The sequence below is a fragment of the Egretta garzetta genome, unplaced genomic scaffold, assembly GCF_000687185.1.
Source record: "Egretta garzetta isolate BGI_Z169 unplaced genomic scaffold, ASM68718v1 scaffold289, whole genome shotgun sequence".
Lineage (NCBI taxonomy): Eukaryota > Metazoa > Chordata > Aves > Pelecaniformes > Ardeidae > Egretta > Egretta garzetta.
In genome coordinates, this window is record NW_009260801.1 from 215,487 (window position 1) to 235,602 (window position 20,116).

The 20,116-nt window shown below is 38.1% G+C and overlaps 1 protein-coding gene across 1 annotated transcript in view; it reads left to right on the forward strand.

Annotated features, from left to right (window-relative positions):
- Positions 1-2,296: 2,296 nt before the first annotated feature.
- The window catches only part of LOC104133442 (lipase member H-A), an 18,294-nt gene continuing 474 nt past the window's right edge, over positions 2,297-20,116 (forward strand). Inside the window, exons 1-9 of the mRNA XM_009646849.2 lie at positions 2,297-2,399; positions 5,565-5,941; positions 7,510-7,618; positions 10,137-10,238; positions 11,701-11,790; positions 12,906-13,073; positions 14,699-14,791; positions 17,227-17,338; positions 17,713-17,886. Of these exons, the coding sequence (XP_009645144.1) occupies positions 2,351-2,399; positions 5,565-5,941; positions 7,510-7,618; positions 10,137-10,238; positions 11,701-11,790; positions 12,906-13,073; positions 14,699-14,791; positions 17,227-17,338; positions 17,713-17,886 (1,274 nt within the window). The 5' untranslated portion in view covers positions 2,297-2,350. The remainder of the gene's footprint in view (positions 2,400-5,564; positions 5,942-7,509; positions 7,619-10,136; positions 10,239-11,700; positions 11,791-12,905; positions 13,074-14,698; positions 14,792-17,226; positions 17,339-17,712; positions 17,887-20,116) is intronic.

A 20,116-nucleotide genomic window follows, 5' to 3' on the forward strand; every position in this document is an offset into this window, starting at 1 on the left:
GTCACCTTCAAAGTAAAGAAGTTCTTCCTCATATTTAACTGAAACCTCTTACATTTCAGTTTGTGCCCATTGCCCCTTGTCCTGTCGCTGGGCGCCACTGAGGAGAGTCTGGCTCTGTCCTCGTGACATCCACCCTTGAGATATTTGTATGTGTTGATGAGATCCCCTCTCGGTCTTCTCCAGGCTAAACAAGCACAACTCCCTCAGCGTTTCCTCGCAGGGGAGAAATGACAGTTTCGGTAGAAACGATGGTGTAAACAGTAACCGTAGTTAAGATTTATGAATTTCTAAGTGGCATTAAGTGCCACTGCTGGTGAACAAAGTTCCCTTGTCATATGACAGAAAGCTGAGTCCAACAAGCACTAGTTCAACATCCTGATTAATACTGCAAAACTTCCTGGGCGTTGATTTGGTAAAGGAGTCTTTTCCTGAGACTGATTCCAGAGGGCATTAAAACTGTTTCATGGGTCATTATATCGACATGGGTGGCACTGTACTTTACTTACATGTGAGCTGGGCCTATTTGTTTTCAGTTCAAGAGGGAACTTAAAATTTCCTTTTTTTTTCCCCATTCATGGGTAAAAGAGTAAGTGTTTCTTTATTCACAACTAGTGGCATTAGGTGTATGTAAAGGTACATATGTAAGATTTTCTTCTAAGATCAGGTGATCGGCTCTTGGGTAAGCATGGCAGATATTCTACTAAGGCTATTACCAGTTCGGTTTTGGTAGTGTTGAGCTCTCTGTGCTTTAACTTGGATATGAATCCGTACTGCACACTGCGTGCACGACGAGGCTGCCTAACCGGTGATTGCGTGGGTGCGCTGAGTTACTGTGTAGTAACAGTAGTAACAATAGTAACAATAATCTATGTTAAAAAGTAGAGAGGGGAAAGTGCCAAACTGAGACTATACCACAAGTCATATGTAATGTCAGTAGGGCTGTGCTTTCATAATAACAGTTGGACAAAGTGTCAGAGACATGAGATGAAGAGGGGATGCAAAGGGATAACAAGAGCTGCCTTAGTGAGCTTTACTGAGAATAGGGCAACAAATTTGAGAAATGGAAGCAAAAAAGTAATAAAAGGTCACTGGTTAAGCTGAGTCGACTTTCATGAGTGTGCATACTGCATCTTCTTCTCCCTGTGGCTGCATTCAAAAGGGAAAAGACTCTGAAGAGATTGCCTGAAGGCTACCTGCTGTAGGAGTTTGTGTAGCACAGCTTTGTTGAGTTGCTGAGAATCATAAAGCAAACTGAAGAGACTGATCACTTGAAAGTGAATAATAGACACACATGCCCTTAACTGTTGTGGATGGAAAAGAAAGAGACCTAGACCTTATGTTTAGAAGCATTGTGAAGCACATGCTATGCAAAAAAAAACCAACCCCAAAACATTTCTGGGATGCGTTTTTCTCATATTTGAGTGGTTATGGTTTGTTTTTCTTTCCTCTGCATTGGAAATAACTGGGTTCCAGACACAGGCAAATGGAGCATCCAGATGTCTCACTTGAATAACGCAGAGTTTATCTGCCTCTTTGCCCCACTGTGAACTCCAAGAAACTGCAGCTTGTCCTCTTGTATTTACCCAGTGAATTGGTTTGTTAATAAATGAGCTTCACAAAAATACATGTTTCTTCATCTGTTTTATAGCTGGGGACACAACGGGAACAAAGTTACGTACCCAAAACACCCAGCAAGTCAGTGTCTGGGTGAGATTTGTGTGGCTCTAAGCTCCATCTCTCTCCTATATAAGCGCTTTCACAGACCTCCTCTGGATTTAGATTAGAGAATGACTCCTTAGAAAAAGCTCAGGAGATAATTTTGTGCAAAAATAATCCATGGAGATACACTTCTCAGAATTATTTTCAAGTTCTTAGGGAAAAATCCTTCTGTCACCAGAATGACTCTTTGTTCTAAGTTTCTTTTGCCCACCTCAGTGCCTCTAATTGCAGTTGAGCGACATGCTTAAAAAAAGACACAGGGTGGGTCTCTAAAGTGATGTACCTCTAGTTACTCTGCTTCCTAAATTCCATGTGTGTTACAAGTCATCAGTAACATATAATATTGATTGCTTACGTGCAGATCTGCTGATAGCCAAAGAGAGAGGGAAATAGATGAAAAACCAGTCCCAACCCTTGAAGACCAGAAACCACCCTACCTACTGAAGTCATTCAATAGGAGGAGTCATGAATTGCAGAAGCTTGAGTACAGCTTTGCTTTCTGCTTCCTACTCTACATGTCACTTACTTCATTAGTGGCATTCAGTTAGGTTAGCAGTCTAGCATACTATAAGGAAACACTAGATTTGCCACTTGTCTGTGGATATTACATACTGCTTTTCTCCATTTCCACATGTTGAAATTGTGTTTCTTCATCTGTTTGATATACTGGGTGAAATCAGGTAAGAACCATTAGCTTACTCTTTGCGATGTAGTCTCTTGGCTTTATTCAATCATAAAAAATGAGTATTCCTTCATTTTAATTGGCCAAAAGATTAAACCGTGTGAATTATGCCTAATGGAGCAGACGATTAGTAAAGAGAATTTGATCACTTTGAAACTGAGATGTATGTTTTCATTTTAAAGTAAATAGAACAAAGCCTGATACTTTATCTGGCTGTACTTTGCACAGAGACATACTCAGGTATGTGCACTTTGTACAAAGTGAAAAGGTAACCGTGAAATAGTTTCAACATGTTAACCTAAGTCTCTTGTTTATTGCTGATTTGATAGGTTGACAGGTTTTCAAGTTACGCGTTATGCTTTAAATAGTAAAATTTAGTTACAAACAAAGCCAGTGTGCACTTAAGATTTTTCCTTTTTCAACCACAGAAGGTAATTACAATGCTTACAAATGTACACAGGAAAGTTAAAATTGTGCGTTAACTGAGTTAAACTGCCTATGTAACTGCCCAACACCTATCTGTGTGTTTTGACTGTACAGAAGAGCGTATGTGAGTTCTCCCACAAGCGCGCACAAAGGGCAGCTGGGTATTCCTTCCAGTAACCAGTCATAAACAGGAGTTTGAAAAACCTTCCCTCAATGACTCCTCGCTGAACAATTCAAAGTATTAAATCTATAAATCCATTTATAGTACTTATCTAGTTCCGCGGTAAAGGCGTCATCTTTTCTTTTTTTCTTTGTTTACTCTTCAAAGGAATAACTGCTCACATTTCACAGCCGTAAGTAGAGGAGTTGTTTCCCTTTGACGTTTCCCAGCTAGTAAATAGGTTTCACCAGTTAAAATAATTTCCTTGAGATGGATTTCTCACATCCGTGGACCAGACTGTGTCTCTGTTGTATGTCACTGCCATTCCACTGGCCTTAGAAGAATTAATTTTTATTTCTACCAATCAAAGGATAAGAAATCAAAACATTTAAATGGATATGGAGGAACGCTTCAACAATATCTTGGCATGAATCTTTTCTATGTTAGCTATGTAGGAATGAATTATAAGGATCTGTGATTAAACTTGGATTAAACTAGGAACGGTATTAGGCAAAAATGAAAGAGTTTCACCTTGTAGCTTTGAATAACAATGAAGTGGTTGTTTTTATCATTTAGCTTTGTGTATGCCATTTGTGTAACACAATTTCTGTTCTAGTTTTATTCTTATGTATCATTATATGAAAACTAGAGATTAAATGTGACACATTCTATTAACATCTCAATATCACGTCACATGTATGACATTTTAACACATTCTTGAATACTGTTTTCATTAAATTCAAGGCAACTGCAGCTGAACAGCTCTTAATTTCAGAACCTGTTTTTGGATAAGTCTCAGCAATGAAACTGAGTTGCCTTCCTGTACCTTCATTAGTTAATGACCTGTCCAGTAATCACAGTAAAAGTTACTTAAATTATTCAATGTCAAAATGAGGAGAACAGTGATATTTATTTTGAAATATAGGTAATTCTAACTTTTCCTAGATGTAATAATTGTAGTTACAATCACAAGGTGATGATAGGCATGAAACTTTTGTGTGGACAATTGGAGACAGGAAGTTTCAGGCCATTTCTAACACCCTGTAACTTCAACCCTGCTCCGGTTTGCAAATATCCATTGGTTTTTTGTGATGTCCAGTCCAGAAGTGATTGGTCTAGTCATTGTAGATACATGTTTTAGCCTAGAGGTGATTGGTTTAGTTCCCTGAGTGAATTAGTGTTAGCATCTTTACTGCATCCTAAGTGCTGTAATTCATATTGTTTAGCTTTGTTTAGATCTGCACTATAGTATCAAATACATTTTTCAGATACCTTGTAACCCCCCTGCACTTGCCCTTCACAGCTTTATAAACCAGTGAGGGCTCGCTGCCCCTCTCAGATGTGCAAATGTGGTGGATTCGGTTCTGCCTGCTAGCTGCTTGCTGGGAAAAGGAGAAGAGCTAGAACTGCCTCTCCTATAGCTCAAAAATTCTGAGAAATTCGGGTTACTTTTTTTATTATTTTTTAAGGAACTGAGTAGGTACTGAGTAGGTACTATTTCTCTTCCTACTTTTGCTTTCTAGAAGTTGACCGAATCTTGTTGACCAAAAGTTGTTAATGATGGGAAAATTGAGAAAGGTGCCATCAATTATCAGACAGAAGCCTTGTGTAAAGTTGCATGGCCCGCTAGAAGGCAAGAGATTGGCCCAAATTGCTTTGGCTGTACACCAGCTAACACCATAGCAGAGGTGAAGAGGCCGTGCAGAAGAACTGTGACAGGTGTCGGGATTGTGCCCAGCACTCTGAAGTGGCTTATCCACACAATGTGACCTCAGTAGCCGAAAGATACTTTTTAAAGTGTTAGCTTTTGATGTTGATAAGCGCACAGGGGAAAAATCAAGTCTTTTTAGACTCTTTTGAAAATCTCCATCCTCTTGGCGATCCTGACTGATCTGCAGCTTAACCTTGTATACCCTAACTGTCCGAGTACAGAAATGCTAAATACTACAGTTTTTCTTGTGCCTTTATGTACATTGGCCTTACAGATTCTTATTTTTTCAAACTCAGAACAGGATCCTTTGTTTCTTCTTTCTTTGTTTCTTGGTAATTGTGTCCTTATGGTGATCCAAAACTAGAGAAGGGTTCTGGATCGTCCCCGTTCTGTCAGGCAACTGTTTCTTATTGCTAGATCAAACAATAAGGGCTAAGAGTTGGCAGCTTTGACACCCTGGCCGAAAGAGGAAGAAACAACCACAGTGGCCTTCCTGTTTATACAGCACACACTGGTTATGAAAAAATTCTGAGAACCTAAATTTGATGGTTAAGCAAAAGATCTTATCAGCACTGACTAGTAATTTGTATTTGTTATGGAGAAAAGATACGGTTCAGGAACAATTAAAAAGGTTAATTTTGTATTTGAAGGGTTCAGAGGAGCATAGTGGTATCTGCAGAGTCATTAGTTAAACTGTGCATCCTTGTTGTTCAGTGCACATTCTGGTGCCTCATTCCAAAGGTCTGGAGTGAAGAAAATAGTTGTTCTTCACTTTCAGTGGAAAGATGTGGAAAGAAAAGTGAAGAGGTGGTATTTCAGGTGGTCTAACTCATCAAATGACTGTCTAACGTTTTCATCTTTTTCAGATGAGGAGAAAGAATGTCCTGAATTTACAGATCTTAATATAGGCAATGCTTTGGCTGGGACAGTACTCCAAGTCCAGCTACTGCTATACACAAGGGAAAATCCAAATTGTTCGGAGAGACTCATAGAACATAATGTTACTGCATCTGAGTACCTTAATACCTCCAGGAAAATTGTCTTTGTTATTCACGGCTTCAGACCAACAGGATCTCCGCCGGCATGGCTAGGTGACATAAAGGAGCTTTTACTGTCTTCAGAGGATATTAATCTCATTATCGTGGATTGGAATCGTGGTGCTACAACTGTGAATTACATAACTGCTGTTGAAAACACCAGAAAAGTTGCAGAAATACTGAAGAACTATGTTGACCAGATGCTGGTAAGGCAGAGAGTTGCATCTGTTCTGAATAAGTTTAAATAGCGTAGTTTGAGTGGGAATGGATCTTTAAAATATGTCTGAAGAGAAGCTCAGTGAATACTATCAAATGGCATTTCTTTACCAAAGTATTTACTAATTTTACATGCAGTTATTACTGTGTATCTTTAACTCCACCTGAGTTCTTACTTCCCTTTCACTGAAGTATGCCTGAGAGGGCATCTGATTTCTTTAGCCAGCTGAAAATAAATCAAACAGTATGCAGCATTAACATTTTACAAAAACATTGCACCACTCTTTTTACTATTAAACTCCTATAATTAAAGATTTTAAATGGAAAAGAAATCACTGACAGAGATACAAATATTTGTTCCATTATTCTAAAGGGAGTTGCTGAAACAATTGTTGATGCCAGTGGTCTTAACTGGGCTTTAGAGCTATTGTTTAATCAAATGAACAAAACATGTTATCATCTCATTTATGGCATTGTTAGATATATCACTTGATTTTTCTTCTATTCTCACCAATTCTTTTCCCAATCATTCTCAGAGATTTTGAATGCTATGCAGGAGAAAATATTCATATGGAATTTGAATAAAAAGCCCAGTATTTTGAGAAAGAATGAGGTGAAAGAAGAGTGACCCTATCAGAATCTGCCCTCTGGGACTAGATATAGTGATAACAATTTGTAATTATCACAGTCATTTTGTTGTTATGGAGTAGAAAAATGAAATAGGACTGTGAGAGCAGTCTTCAATCCAGAGTGGGTTAAAAAGGTTTATTTTGCAAATTTCTTCATGCAGATTTTTGGTTAACTGCTGGTTACAGAGCTGCCTGGCAAAGGAATGACTGCAGGGCATGCTTGGGCTGATCTTGTGCAAGCCGTCAAAGTGATGGTGGTGGGGTATGTTGTGTCCCACAGCTATCAGTTTCATACTTGCAAGCTGTCATGAGGCCTTTGTTAATTCATTTTGAGATGCATTAATATTTCAGATCCCACATATCATTCCATCACTTTACAGAGATTCTGACAGGTCTGCTGATACTGTTTCAGAGTTCTTTGGTAGTGGTTTTTTTTTTTAAATACATGCTTTGTAGAATAGGTATCTTCAGGCTTTGCTGCAGGTGTGCATTTGGCACTATTATTCAGCAGACCTGTGGCATAAGTGTTAATATTACTATGTTTTACATTTATTTTATTGGAAGAATAAGGCAGGGGGAGATAATTTTTTTTCCTAGTTCATAGTTTTGGTTCATCTTTCTTGTATCTAGTAAATGTCTTCCTCTTCCCTCCCCATGCTCCCCTTCTAACTAATGTGACAGTTTGGAAGAAATGTGACTCAAGCTTCCTTTTTACATTTTTCTTGTCAAAGGATTTCATAATTACTACACTGTTTAAGTAGTACAGAATGTCAAACTGAAAAGAACTTTGCAATTTCCATATGTTTTTAAAGTTAGCTAGAAATATAACTTAGAGCACTGACAAAAAGTGAAAACTAAATCAGCCTACTGATGTCTGTTCAGTTAACCATGTGTGTGGTTGTGACTTTGGGGTTTTTTCCCCTCAACAGGCAGATGGAGCTTCTCTTGACACTATGCATATGATTGGTGTTAGTCTTGGGGCTCATGTAGCTGGTTTTGTTGGCCAGAAGTATAATGGCAAAATTGGCAGAATCACAGGTAAGGCTTTTAATCCCGATACGCACATTCTAATGTACCTTATATTGTTGTCATAGCTATGAATCACATAGATGCTAGCACTGAAATACCAACAAATGAGGACTGATTATTTAGTAACATACACGAAGAAAAATGTACCCCTGATAGAAGTTCAGAAAACTCTGAAAGTCTGCCTTGAGGACATATGTTGCAGCCAAAATTTTCCAACCTGTCACTGATTGCTACATCTAAATGACACTTCAGTTAAATTACATACTACCTGAGTTTCTGTCTAGTTGATGGAGCAAGACAGGTCCCTCTGAAGGGAAGTTCAGAAGTTCTTGGTCAGACCACAGGAATCAGACACAAGGATTTAGTTTCAATTTGAGGTATCTGAACATGGTGTGGGCTTTAGTATGTTGAGCTATCTGCTACAGGGAGCTTAAATCAGGTGTCCAGCCTGTGCATGGGTACCACAAATCTTACCTCATACTTGTTACATCTGTAGGAACCGGTGCATACGGGGAAAATTGGCGTACGGTCATTTGGGTACATCTTTCTGGATCAGGGTTGCACGAAGTTTAGGATTAACTTTTAGAAGCTGGTTCCTAGGGCAGAATCCACAGTGCTAATCTGGGCGCACAGGCTCCGGGTACTTCTTGTGGTGAAAGAGCAAAACTCACTGCAGCGAGTGTGTTGCAGGAAGCTCACTAAGCTATCAGAAAAGGTGCCAAGGGGAGAAGGGACTGTTGGATCCTGACAGTGTTTTGGGTTTAAGAGAGCAGCTGTTTTCAGGCTGAAAGGAGGCAGTTACCTCCCCTTGAGATTCATAGCTTCAAACACTCTTTTCAGAGTACTTAAGTATTTTTGCTCCTCAAAATATAAGAGGAGCCAGTAGCCAGACCTAAGAAAGGGAATTAGAGTCTCCCCCTTTTAGTAGAGTAATCTGAAAGTCAGGGCATTTTCTGAGAGTGTGATAGACTCCAGCTATATTCCCTTGGTTAGGAATACTCATTTCCACTTACACAATTCCCTAGAGTTTGGTGGCATCACTGGTTGGGGTTCGGTCTTGATTGCAATGCTAGGCAGGTCTGCGTCCTCTCTGTACAATAACTGGGAGCTAGAAGATCCATGTAATTTCTGATCTCAGATGCTCACAGGTTAAGCAGAATTATATGAAATCTTTCAGTCACCTTCTTATAATTACAGATGTGGATGAATAAAGGCAAAGACTGAGTAGTCCAAACACACAAGGCTTATAACCTCTTACGTGACTGTTTTGATACTGTTTCTTTCAAACAAGTTGAGCCGGTGGCCCAAACTGATGTTGGAAAAATGAGATTTAAAAAAACAAAAATAAAAATATATTTTCTTCTTCACTCTTTGGAGGTTTCTGAAATACAAAACTAATTAGTGGGTAAACCAATGACATTTTTCACCTGGGATACTACAAATGTGAATTCCTGTCATTCCATGATCCCCTGCGGTAGTTTGGGTCTTGGTTATCTTGATCTGGAGAGAGAACCTTCCTAGACTAGTTCTTAAAGAACAGCTGTCAGTTAAATCGTAAAAGAAATTTGGATAAGCTAAGGTCATACTATGTCCCTGTCTCTTAGTCAGTGAGAATGCAGTTAGAAGTCAGTTAAGTGTAGGAATATGTTTTGCCTTGACGGTTTTATCTTCCATTTTTGCTGCTTTTGCATTTTCCCCTCTTTCTCTGTGCTTTTGAAAACAGGAGCAGAGCAAACATCAGCTAACAATTTCACTTTCCTGTGAAGGACAGAAATTACCATCAAGAAAATTATCGGGCTTCAGGGCTGCACAACGTAATTCCCTGTCCCTAAAATGAATGAGAATATGCAGTGTTTATGCTTCAGAACCTTTCCCACCCAAATCCTCTCCTCCTTGATATAAAGTGCTTTTTATGGATCTCAGTCAGAATCTCTTTTGTCATAGCTGAGTTTTGATTTGAGTATAAGATTTCTAAACCTCCTTCAGGTGAAAATATTGTCAAAAACTAGTATTTCACTTAGTTGTATTAATAATTTTTTTTTTTCTGTAAGTAATTGTAACACCAACTGATAAAATGGTTAAGGCTTGTTTGAAATTGTCTCCATCCAAGATATCTTTATCTTCTGTTCTGGTGGTGACAGTAGTTATATTGTGCGTTTCATTTTTGTGAAGTACATAATAGGTATGGTATTTTCTGGGTAAAAGGACAAAATTAATTCTCCTGATTTGATCCCTAATGCTGTTGGCTTGTAATTCATCTGGAGAACTGGGAGAAGAGCACAACTAATTAGGGAGAGAGAGAATTTCAAAGATATGGGTTGATCGGTCTTGTGGTAGGAACCCTTGCTTTGCTTATCAAGTTGAAGAATGGAAACTTGGGAAGAATTGTACTAGGTTTTGTTTTTGTTATTATCCTGGGAAAATGAAGAGTCATTGATGAACAATGCTCAGATATATTGTATGTATCTTGTTTATACCTGTAGAAACAGACCCCAGGATTTGTAACACTAGTGTTATTTACATTTAGGTCTTGATCCAGCGGGCCCTTCGTTCACTCGAGAACCACCAGAGGGGAGACTGGATCGTACTGATGCTCAATTTGTTGATGTAATCCATTCAGATACTGATGGTAATGACATAGCCTTAACTTTCCTATTCCAGCTTGAGGAAAGGCAGGAAGGCAAAAGAGAAGGAATAAGCTGTTTTGGTAACGTCCAGATAGTGCTGCAGAAATATATTTTGTGTTACCAGGTGGATTCCCACGCTGTTGCTTTCGAACAATGTCTGTACTTTTGAAAAAATGCTGTATGTTATCATGCCTATTCATCAAGAAATTGAAACTCAAGTTTGCTAATGACTTAAGCAATGATGGGCTGTTTTGTTCAGTTCTGATGTGAGTAGCCGTGTTATTCCATGAGTGAAGTTTCATGACTGAACTTGAAGATATTGAAAAAGCTTTTATGTCCAACAACTAACTGAAGGCATATGTAGATAACCATATAGCCATGGGTCTGCTTAATGTCATGCAAAAGTAGTGATTACACCACTGTCATTTATGTCTTGGTTGTTATAATATGTTCCTTCTGAATATGAAAAAAACAAGTCTGCACATTGAATAAAGCATGCCTATTGCATTAATTTATGATACCACTATTTCCAAAATAGTTTAGTATTAACATTCTTTAGCTGTGCTAGTGTGTATTGAACACTGAGGTAAGCACATGATTATCACTGAATTAGTCCCTTCTGAGACAGCCAGTCTCAGCTGTGTCATGTTAGTACACTACAGATCCACTGCTTAAAATTCTAAATCATATTACTGTAAGGTTAAAATGAAGAACGTTGTAAAGTCTGCTTCATCCATGCTATAATCTGGTTTAATTTTTTTTCTCAAAACCATAAGTAAACCTTTCAAACCTACCACACTTGTCCCATTATTTGTGTAGTTTCATATTGGTTTCCTTATTAATATTGAAAATTAACCATTTTACTATGCAAATGTATATGTGAAGCTGTAAAATACCAGTTTTTATAACGTTCCAATTATGTGAACAAAGATAATGTGTGGTAGAAAGGAAGGTAGGTCAGATTGAGCTAAATCTTTCTCATGGTCTTTTGTAGGGCAGATACAGATTTTTCTGCTTTGATATACTGCTTATATTAGTATGGCTCAGAATCCAGTGTCATATGCAAAAAATGGTAAATCTTACTCTAATGAAAATTACATTGGGGAAGAATTTTGGTTGCTGGAGAGAACATGAGTTTCATAAATTTATTTGTGCAAATAATGTCTCAGCTACAGCACTGAATAGTTGCTTCTCTTGTTTCCCTTTTCTTTTGTGGCGCTAGGAATCTTACATGAATTTGTATACATTTGTGTACAGCGTTTTACATGTGTATGATTTTCTTAAAAAGAAAAAAACCACATGGATTTTAACTCATAACATGACCTCCATTTACAGGACAAAAAGAACAATGTAATAGCAAAAATTTTCTTTAAGATCTACATCTTATTTTGTAATGAATGTAGTGATAAATAATTGCATAATTCTGTTTATGGTTTTTTTTGCTTCATTATGTTTTTATTTTAGCACTAGGTTTCAAGAAACCTCTAGGAACCATTGATTTCTATCCAAATGGAGGAATGGATCAGCCTGGTTGTCCACAAACAGTATTCAGTGGTAAATAAAAATGTGTTCAATTAATGAGAAAAGAGTTTGAGATCAAATCAAAAAAGGTTAAAATGAATGTAATGGACACTGCACATATTCAGTAATATGGGAGCTGAGGGCATTGTATTCTTTCTTTTCCATCCCTACTCAGCAAATGAGAAATAACAAAGACATTTGACATCTTTTTTTTTTAAATAAAGATCTTCCTGTAAGCATATATATTCCACCATGCCATTATTATTGGTATGATGGAATTATGTTGTTATATGTACAATCTGCATATAATGATAATTATTTTTATGTGTTTATATGTGGCTAGGCGTCGGGGAAGATGTTTGTGTCCAAGTGGTTTGGCCAGGATCACATGCATATGGCATGGAAAGCAAGGTTTTCAAGTCTTCACTGTGGCTTAGGTTCCTCCTGGTTGGCAATGATGAACTAGGTTTTGGACAGGTCTTTTAGGCTCTAGGATGAAAATGGTTTTACAGCATGATCTTTTGCTGCAGAATTTTACTTATTGCAACCTCTGTAAATCTTAGGCAAGGTTGCTGCCCATTGTTTTTGACAACTCTTCTTGGATATGTTTATGTCTGTCTATGTTTCTATTACTAATCTGCAGTGCTGCTACAAATTTGAGCTGCAGCAAAAGCATAGGACTTCCACTTGCATGTCTCTGAGTATGGGAGAATCCCTTAAAACTCAGGATCGTCTTCCATCTGTACAATTCTCATAGTTTGTTTTGCTAGTAAAGGAAGTAGTTTATTACCCAAAAAAACTAGAGAGAAGAATCTCTGACGTATTCCTCACGGTAATAATTTTGCCAAAACTTTCTGCACTGGATGCAACAAGACAAATTTTAACTTTTACAACAAAAAAAAAAGCTGTAAATTTGTTAGGACTCAGTAGACTATATAAAACTCTGTAGACTTTTCTCTGTACCTACAAATAGTCTTCAATTTCTTCTTGTGTGTGTGCATCCATTTTTTACACTTGGTGGTCAACTAACCAGAGAATAAAAGCATGGCTAGCTAAGAATGACTCAGGTAGATGGGGTCACTTTGACTTCTTTCATGAAGAAAAGTGATGACATATTCTTTGTATATTTCGGTTTTTCTTTCCTGAAGGACTTCAGTATTTTAAGTGTGACCATCAAAGATCTGTCTTCCTCTTCTTATCATCTTTGAAAAGAAGGTGCAACATAATAACATATCCTTGTCACTCCTACTTGGATTATAAGAGAGGAAAATGTGTTGATTGTGAAGCTTTCCAACCCATGTCTTGTCCAGTACTGGGTAAGCATTATGATATCTGCTCTGGACTGGGTGAGATTTTCCGGGAAATCCAGACTTGCGCTTTCTGGGGCTGCTCCAGAGATCTGTAGTATGGTGTTAAGGGATTTGTAGAGATTGATTGCATGCGTGCTGCTTGAAGTAGTTTAAAGTTTATGGCTTTGTCTGCTTTATAGTTATCTCTGTTAGACACAGGTGCTGAATGTTCCTAATCTTTGATCATTGGGCTTTCCAGTCTGAAATGGATTCACCCTCTATTCCCTTTCTACAGCGAAACTGCTTCTACTTAGTTCATCACTTTAGGCTTTCACAGTGTGTTGTCATCCCTAGAGTAACTGTGGCTTTTATTTAAGAGTAATAACGTTTACAGCAATTTCATTGTTTCTCTGGCTCTTCCTTTGGAATCAAGCTTTTATCTGGAGGGGCTTTTAGTTGTATGGGGGTTTATTGCTTTTAGAGAGGATCTGGGGACAGTCTGAAAAGATCTACAATAGTGTGAACGTTTCCTAGTTGGTAGGGTTCTCTTAAGAATGACATTTTAAAAATATGTAGTTAGAAGTTAACTTTCAATTCATTGTCTTTTTTACATCCCTATATTGGGATGTACACCCTGTATTATTTAGATAAGTTTTGAAGAAAAAGCACAGATTGACAGATCTGTATGCTATTTTATAATAAAACCCAAACATAACAGGACCTTGTAGTAGGACAGAGAGACTCCAGGGCTTCCCCAGCATGGTTATTAGCCATGCCTGATGCACTTAACACAGAATGCCTGAGCTAGAGGTGGAGAAATATTTGACTGGTCAGCTGCCACGTTTTGTTTTTTTTTTTTTTTTTTTTTTTTTTTTTTTTTTTTTTTTTTTTTTTTAAAAACCATAAAACCTATGAGGAAATGGCAGGCAGCTGAATCTGGGAACTGAGGGGAGAAGCAGCATCCTTCTACTGCCAGCTTTCCTGCTTGCTGCCTTGCAGTGGCAGCTCTACAGCCTGGAATTAGCCCTCGTTGTCCAGTCTGGGAAAAGAAATCTAGAGGGAGTGAATAGGATCGGCCATTTTAGCAACAAGGTCTGTTATCAAGCCCCAAAGACAATAAGTATAGAATTGGATAAACCAAAAGTTCTTTCTACGTTACTTGCATAAGCTTAGGAGGTTTCCGAGTGTCTAACATTTTATTAAAAAATGTCCACAATTATAGAGTAAAGGGTTTAAAAATATTTACTTTGATGATTCAAAAAATAAAGGGAGAAATTTTACCTAATGTGGAGCTGTTCTGTAACTGTTCTCTGCAAATATGTGGGCTAATTTGGGGGTTATTTTTATTACCTCTGCAGCAGTTTATAAGCACTGTTTCCTGGAGTTAGTGCTGTAGAGTAAAGAGATTCCAACTATTACATTATGACAATTTTAGTGATCCTAATATATTAGAAGAATGAAATACTTGCATACTACATTCTGTTATACTTGGGGGATTCCTGCGTTTTCCAGGTGAATTTACTTTTCTCAGAGAATATTTAAGAAAATTAAAGCCAAATCTGTCACTTTGAGTGAATTTCTTTTGTGTAATTATATGTGCATCATGATTTTGCTAAGTGTCTGAAATGAAATATTTAAACTTTGGATTTCAGGTTATTCTGCTGATAGATGGAAAAATTTGTTAATCCCAATGAGTTCACCAACGAAAGCCTATTTTGATACCTCAGACCAAGACCCATTCTGCAGTGAGTGACTGAGTACATACCTAACAAACTCTTTATGAAATGTTATGGCTGCTATTTGTTAGCTGGTATGGAGTGAAAGCATGTTAAAAGTAGAAAGTTATTGTTAACTGCTGTGTAAAATGGTGTAATAAACCATGAGCTAAGTGTCAGTTCACAGACTGGAGGAAGAAGAAGAATGATTTTGGCAGAAGAGTAAGCAATACATGAACTGAGAAAGAAATGTGACTCTAAAAGTAATGGGATGGACTGCCAAGAGGAAGAAGGAAGTCAGAAAATGAGAATCGAGTGACAGGGAAAAAGCTGGACTGAGAGAACCTGCTTAGATGGGATCATTGCTGCCGTTTTCAGAGAGCAAAAATGGAAAGCGAGACTGCCCTGGATGGGGGACAAAAAAGAGACACCTCTATGTTCCACTCAAGCAGGAGAGCACCCCACAGTCAACTGAAGCTGCTCCCTAGGAGTAAAACAGAGGAGGGAAAATGTAGCTGACTGTTTCAGGGTTATACGCTGTGGGAATGAATTCTCATGGCATGGGCTTTAGCTGCAACAGTTTAGATATCTACCTATCCATGTAGAGGCCCAGTTTAGATTCTTAGCCAATTTCTGTTTTTATTAAGAGGCTTTACCACCATAAGCAAATGTTAGCACACTCTACTAATTGATTATGTTTAAGGTTCTGTGTTTTGGGATATGAGGATATGCTCACACAGAATTCAAATGAAATCAAGTTTTCCCATGAGCTTTTTCCATCATCTTGGCAAGTTTTGTGACCAGGGACTGAATATCTCTTTTTATAGTGGTAATCATGCTTACTTACATCACTGTTTCTTCCAACGGGCCAAGGACAGGTTAATGAAGATGTGATGGATTTTACATAAAATAACTCCTATTCCCAGTGGTCTTTCAGCTCAATCCAAACCTGCTGCCACTGTTCTCCCCTGCTCCCGCTTGCTTGGGCTTTGCTATTCCATGCTCTCAAGGCTGCACAGGTCTTCTAGGTCTGTCTCTTCATTCATTCTTCTGGCAGAAAAATACGGCTTTGCTTTCACTCTCGCACATATTAGAATCTGGGAATTCATCAAAAATCCAACCAGGCAGAATCCCGATGATGGAAAGAGTATATTGCAGAAGGAAAATATATATAATATTCTGGGACAAGGGTGGTAGAAGAGACAAAAGAGGGGGAGAAATATTACCAAACATAGGAGGAGAAACAGAGAGAGGAATAAGAAACACTGTAATGACAGCATACATTTAAGGGAAAATATGCAAAGTCAAGAATAAAAATGAGTCTAGTAAACCAGTCTGAAAAAGAGGGTAGTTGTTAACTAAAACCTTATTTTAATTACTAGACATTTGAAAACATGAGGAAAAGGAAATAAGCAAGAGGCCTTAAAACTAAGTGAAACTGTGAACCTGAGCAGGGCAAGTTTCTCATACAAGGTGAAGCTTGGCCTTTTAGGAGACAATGTTAAGCAACAATCAAAAAAAGAAAACAAAAACCAAACAGTTTTCATTTGGGAGTAGTAAAGCTGCGTTTCCTCTGGATAGGCATAGCAGGGTTGCAGTACTGGTGATGGCTACAGAGGTGTGGAAGAAGGCCAGGTCAGGTTTTCAAGGGGCACAGCAGAGCAGGTCAGCTCCGTGCCAGGGTGCAAGCCCCAGGTACCCAGCCTGCTCGCCTGAGGCCATGGGCCCATCAGGGGAGGGGAGGAAAGGGCTGAAGCGTGGGAAAGTGATCAAATCCCTCTCCTCTTCCTCAGTCTTCCCCATGCAGTTGTTCCTGTATCCACACAGAGCTTTTGGCAGGTTGACTTCTCTGAGGGAAGGGTGCTTGGAGGACCTGTACTTCTGCACTGGCTCAGGCTGGGCAAGCAAGGCATAGGAATAACATCTCTCTCCAGCTTTTGCCACCTGATCAATCTGCTGCCCTAGCTAAATGCCCCCTTTGCCTGTACATAGAGCTCGTGCCAGTGCTGTTCCTCCCCTCTCCCTGCCAATGTCCCTCAGCTGTTTTCTGGATGTGTCACTTTTGTAGGTAATGTGATAGTGTTGCTACACCGATAGCTCAAATATCCCCGCTTTGCAGAGCTTGCCAAAACTCGAAGGTGCTAGTTAGGGCTTGGTTTTTGCATTTTTTCTTTAGGTGGGTCAAACTCTTCATGCTAATTCTGATGGTAGCTTTCTGATGCAAATCCTTTCTGTGTAAGGACTAGAGGAAATGATACACTAATTGCACAGAACTCCAAGTAGCCATTTGGTAGAAGCTAATTTTTGTCAATAGCCACCTTATTCTGCTTTGAGCTGGAAACTTAGAAATAAAGAGTCACTATTCCTATCATCAACCAGTGAATACTTTTAACAGGGTGGTGATAACAACTGTATTCTGCTGAGGTCATTCTTTGAATCTTATCATTTCCTATTTCTTTTTGCAGTGTATAACTACTTACTGGATATTACTACCTGGAATAAAAGCATTAGGAGAGGTTTCATTAAAGTTAAAATAACAGATCATGCTGGAAACTCAGTAGAATCAGCGATGAATAGGTATGTTGTGCTTTATCTCTGAATCTTTTTTATCGCTTTATAGGACTAATTTTTTTAGTTTCCTAAACTTTTAACTTGTTAACTTGTAAGTCAAAAAAGTATCATGAGCTTGTTAAGAGTTGGCCACAGCACCTTTTCCTCGATACGGCTCAGTGTCAGAGGCAACGCTCCTCACACTGAAAAGATCCTCTCTCTGTTTATGAACTACCCAGGTCCTTGCATGGTACTGGTTTGAATCCAGTCCTAGGTGTCCTTGTTCTGAATGCTCAACATTGATACATCTTACAAGATTTCTGATCTTAATAATAACGCTTAGTAATACTGTATATTACTCAGCTAACAAAACCCTGACTAGAAATAATATTTTTCTTTAGTGAAGCTTCAACATTTCAGCAGTATAAGAGAGTCAAAATACTAACCGGATTTTACCAAGACCTTGACAAAATATCGAAAATTTCCTTGACCTTTTCTACGAAGTCTTTGATAGGCCCAAAACATAAGCTTAGGATTCTCCAGATGAAGCTGAAATCTCTTAATAACCCAGAAAGGTAAGTGTTTGTCACCTATCAAAGTTGTGTATCAACTAAACTTCTCAGGATGTATGTTCCCCTCTATTGACTTTTTAAATCGCATATTCCTAAATGCATGAGTATCCTTCTCATCCTACCTAGGATCAAATTTATCACGTGGAAGAGCTGCTCTGTACATGAACATTTAGTGTACAGCACCCTCAGTTTTCATCTCTTGTACATGTAGACGTCAACAAGCATGCTGCTTGTTACAGCGGGGCTGCTGCGGCTGTCTGGTCACAACAGGTTTTCAAGGACCACTTATATAGGCCAGCCTGACTTACCCCTGCGTGGTTAAGTTCTCTTCCAGAAGATAAATTTCATTAAGCACTTTTCTGATTCTAATCACGTGTCTGTAAACAGCTTTTAACACTCACATATGAAATGGAGCACTTCAGCTACTTGTGTGACTGGAATAGGTTTTTAGTCTTCTTGCTGATGGTAAAGACCTTCCAAGACTGGAACAGCGTCTATGCTTGCCTACACTTAAAATGAAATAATTTTCATTTTTTGATATTTAAGTGTTGTTACTAAGCTTTTATTAATCACTTCTGGTTTTAAATACATGGGCAGTATTGCCATATGTTCATTTTTTAGATCTCCAGAGTTGCTTGTACAAGAGCATTAGTAATTAAATTTTACATTTGCATCTTGTGAAAATAACGTATTACATGGAATTGGTAAGAAATATCCAGGAGTAGCAGAGTACTTTATTTTAGAGTTATTATGTTAATTTGCTTCATATGAATGGCACATTCAACAAAGTCAGAATCTAAAATAAAATCTAATAACGGTTACTGGATAACCAATCAGTGGGAATAATATTACAATGTGAGTAAGTCTTAAGTCAGTATATTTTGTTGACTTCAGAAACAACATTTAAGGCTTTCTGATTTGGTATACGATAATAGTCTAGTAGCAGTTGTACATGTTACTTTGTAAAAATTATGAAACCTTGTTACATTAATCTGGTATTTTATATTTACTGAGGAGGAGATGGGCGAGAGAGACTTAGAAACAGAACAGTAATCAAAATATTACCCCAAAGTATGTATACATTAGACTTTACTAACTTGTTGAAGGCTGTAAGTCTCAAGCTCTCAGGTAAACTGGCATGATTTTATTTAAAAGCATTTCGTGATGAGAGATAGTCAAAGCTCTAAAGCATATTGCAATTTTTTTTCTCAACCCAATGGTGATAAATCAGAAGATACATTTCATGCAAGCCTGTCAGCATTCAGGACTTTTTCAGGTAGTGATCTAGCAAATAAGGAAGACTTTCAGTGAACAACCTCTGCTGGTTTTGAGTTTTCATTCCTGTTACTCTGACTCTTGTTAGTTTTGAAGTAAGATGCACTTGATTTGCTTTAATATAAGATCCACTAAAGTCCTTGACACGGAACCTTGTCAGATGGCAGTCATATAGGCACAGTAGATACTTTTAGATAGCAATGGAAAATAGTGTATTGAATCAGCATGTAAAGGTAAGTTAAATACAGATGTTACAACACTATTTGTTGGTATAATTACATAATTGCTCATTGTAATTATAACTACCTATATTTACCTTATTTAGTTGCATATAATTACAACAATTACTTGAATACAGGATAATCATCTAGAAACTACATTTAAAATATTTAAATTATTCGTATAACAAAGAAGTAGATAAAATCCAGGGGACAGGTGCAGGGATAAAAGACAACAGGAGTCTCAGTCTCCCCAGATCTGGGCTAATAGCAGACAATGGGAGTTTGGGGAATATCACTGACAATTGTCTGCTGGGCTGGTCCATTATTCACACAGATGGTGTGTGAATGTGGGAATGCTAAAAGGTAAATATAATTTCCAGGCTCTTCTAGTCTCTGAGATAAATCATTCCTTCTCACCCATAAAACCAGAAAGCTTTCCTAACCTGCATGTGTCCAGGTGTCGGTTCTCCCAAAAAGCTTTTGAACCTGTCAGTCAGTTCAAACTCGGCTGATGGGGAAGATGGATGTCTCAAAGATGCTTAGCCCAGCCACCTTCATTCTTTTTAACCAAACCAAGAACAGGAGTAATAAAAAAGAAGACCTTATTAATGCCTCTACTGAACAAGAGTGTGGCATGCCCTTGCTTTTTAGTAGAGAGCAGAGAAGCCACATGGGATGAGGGATTATGAAAGCCTCACCTAACAAAAAAATTATTTGTGTTTTGCTCCTTGTTGGTT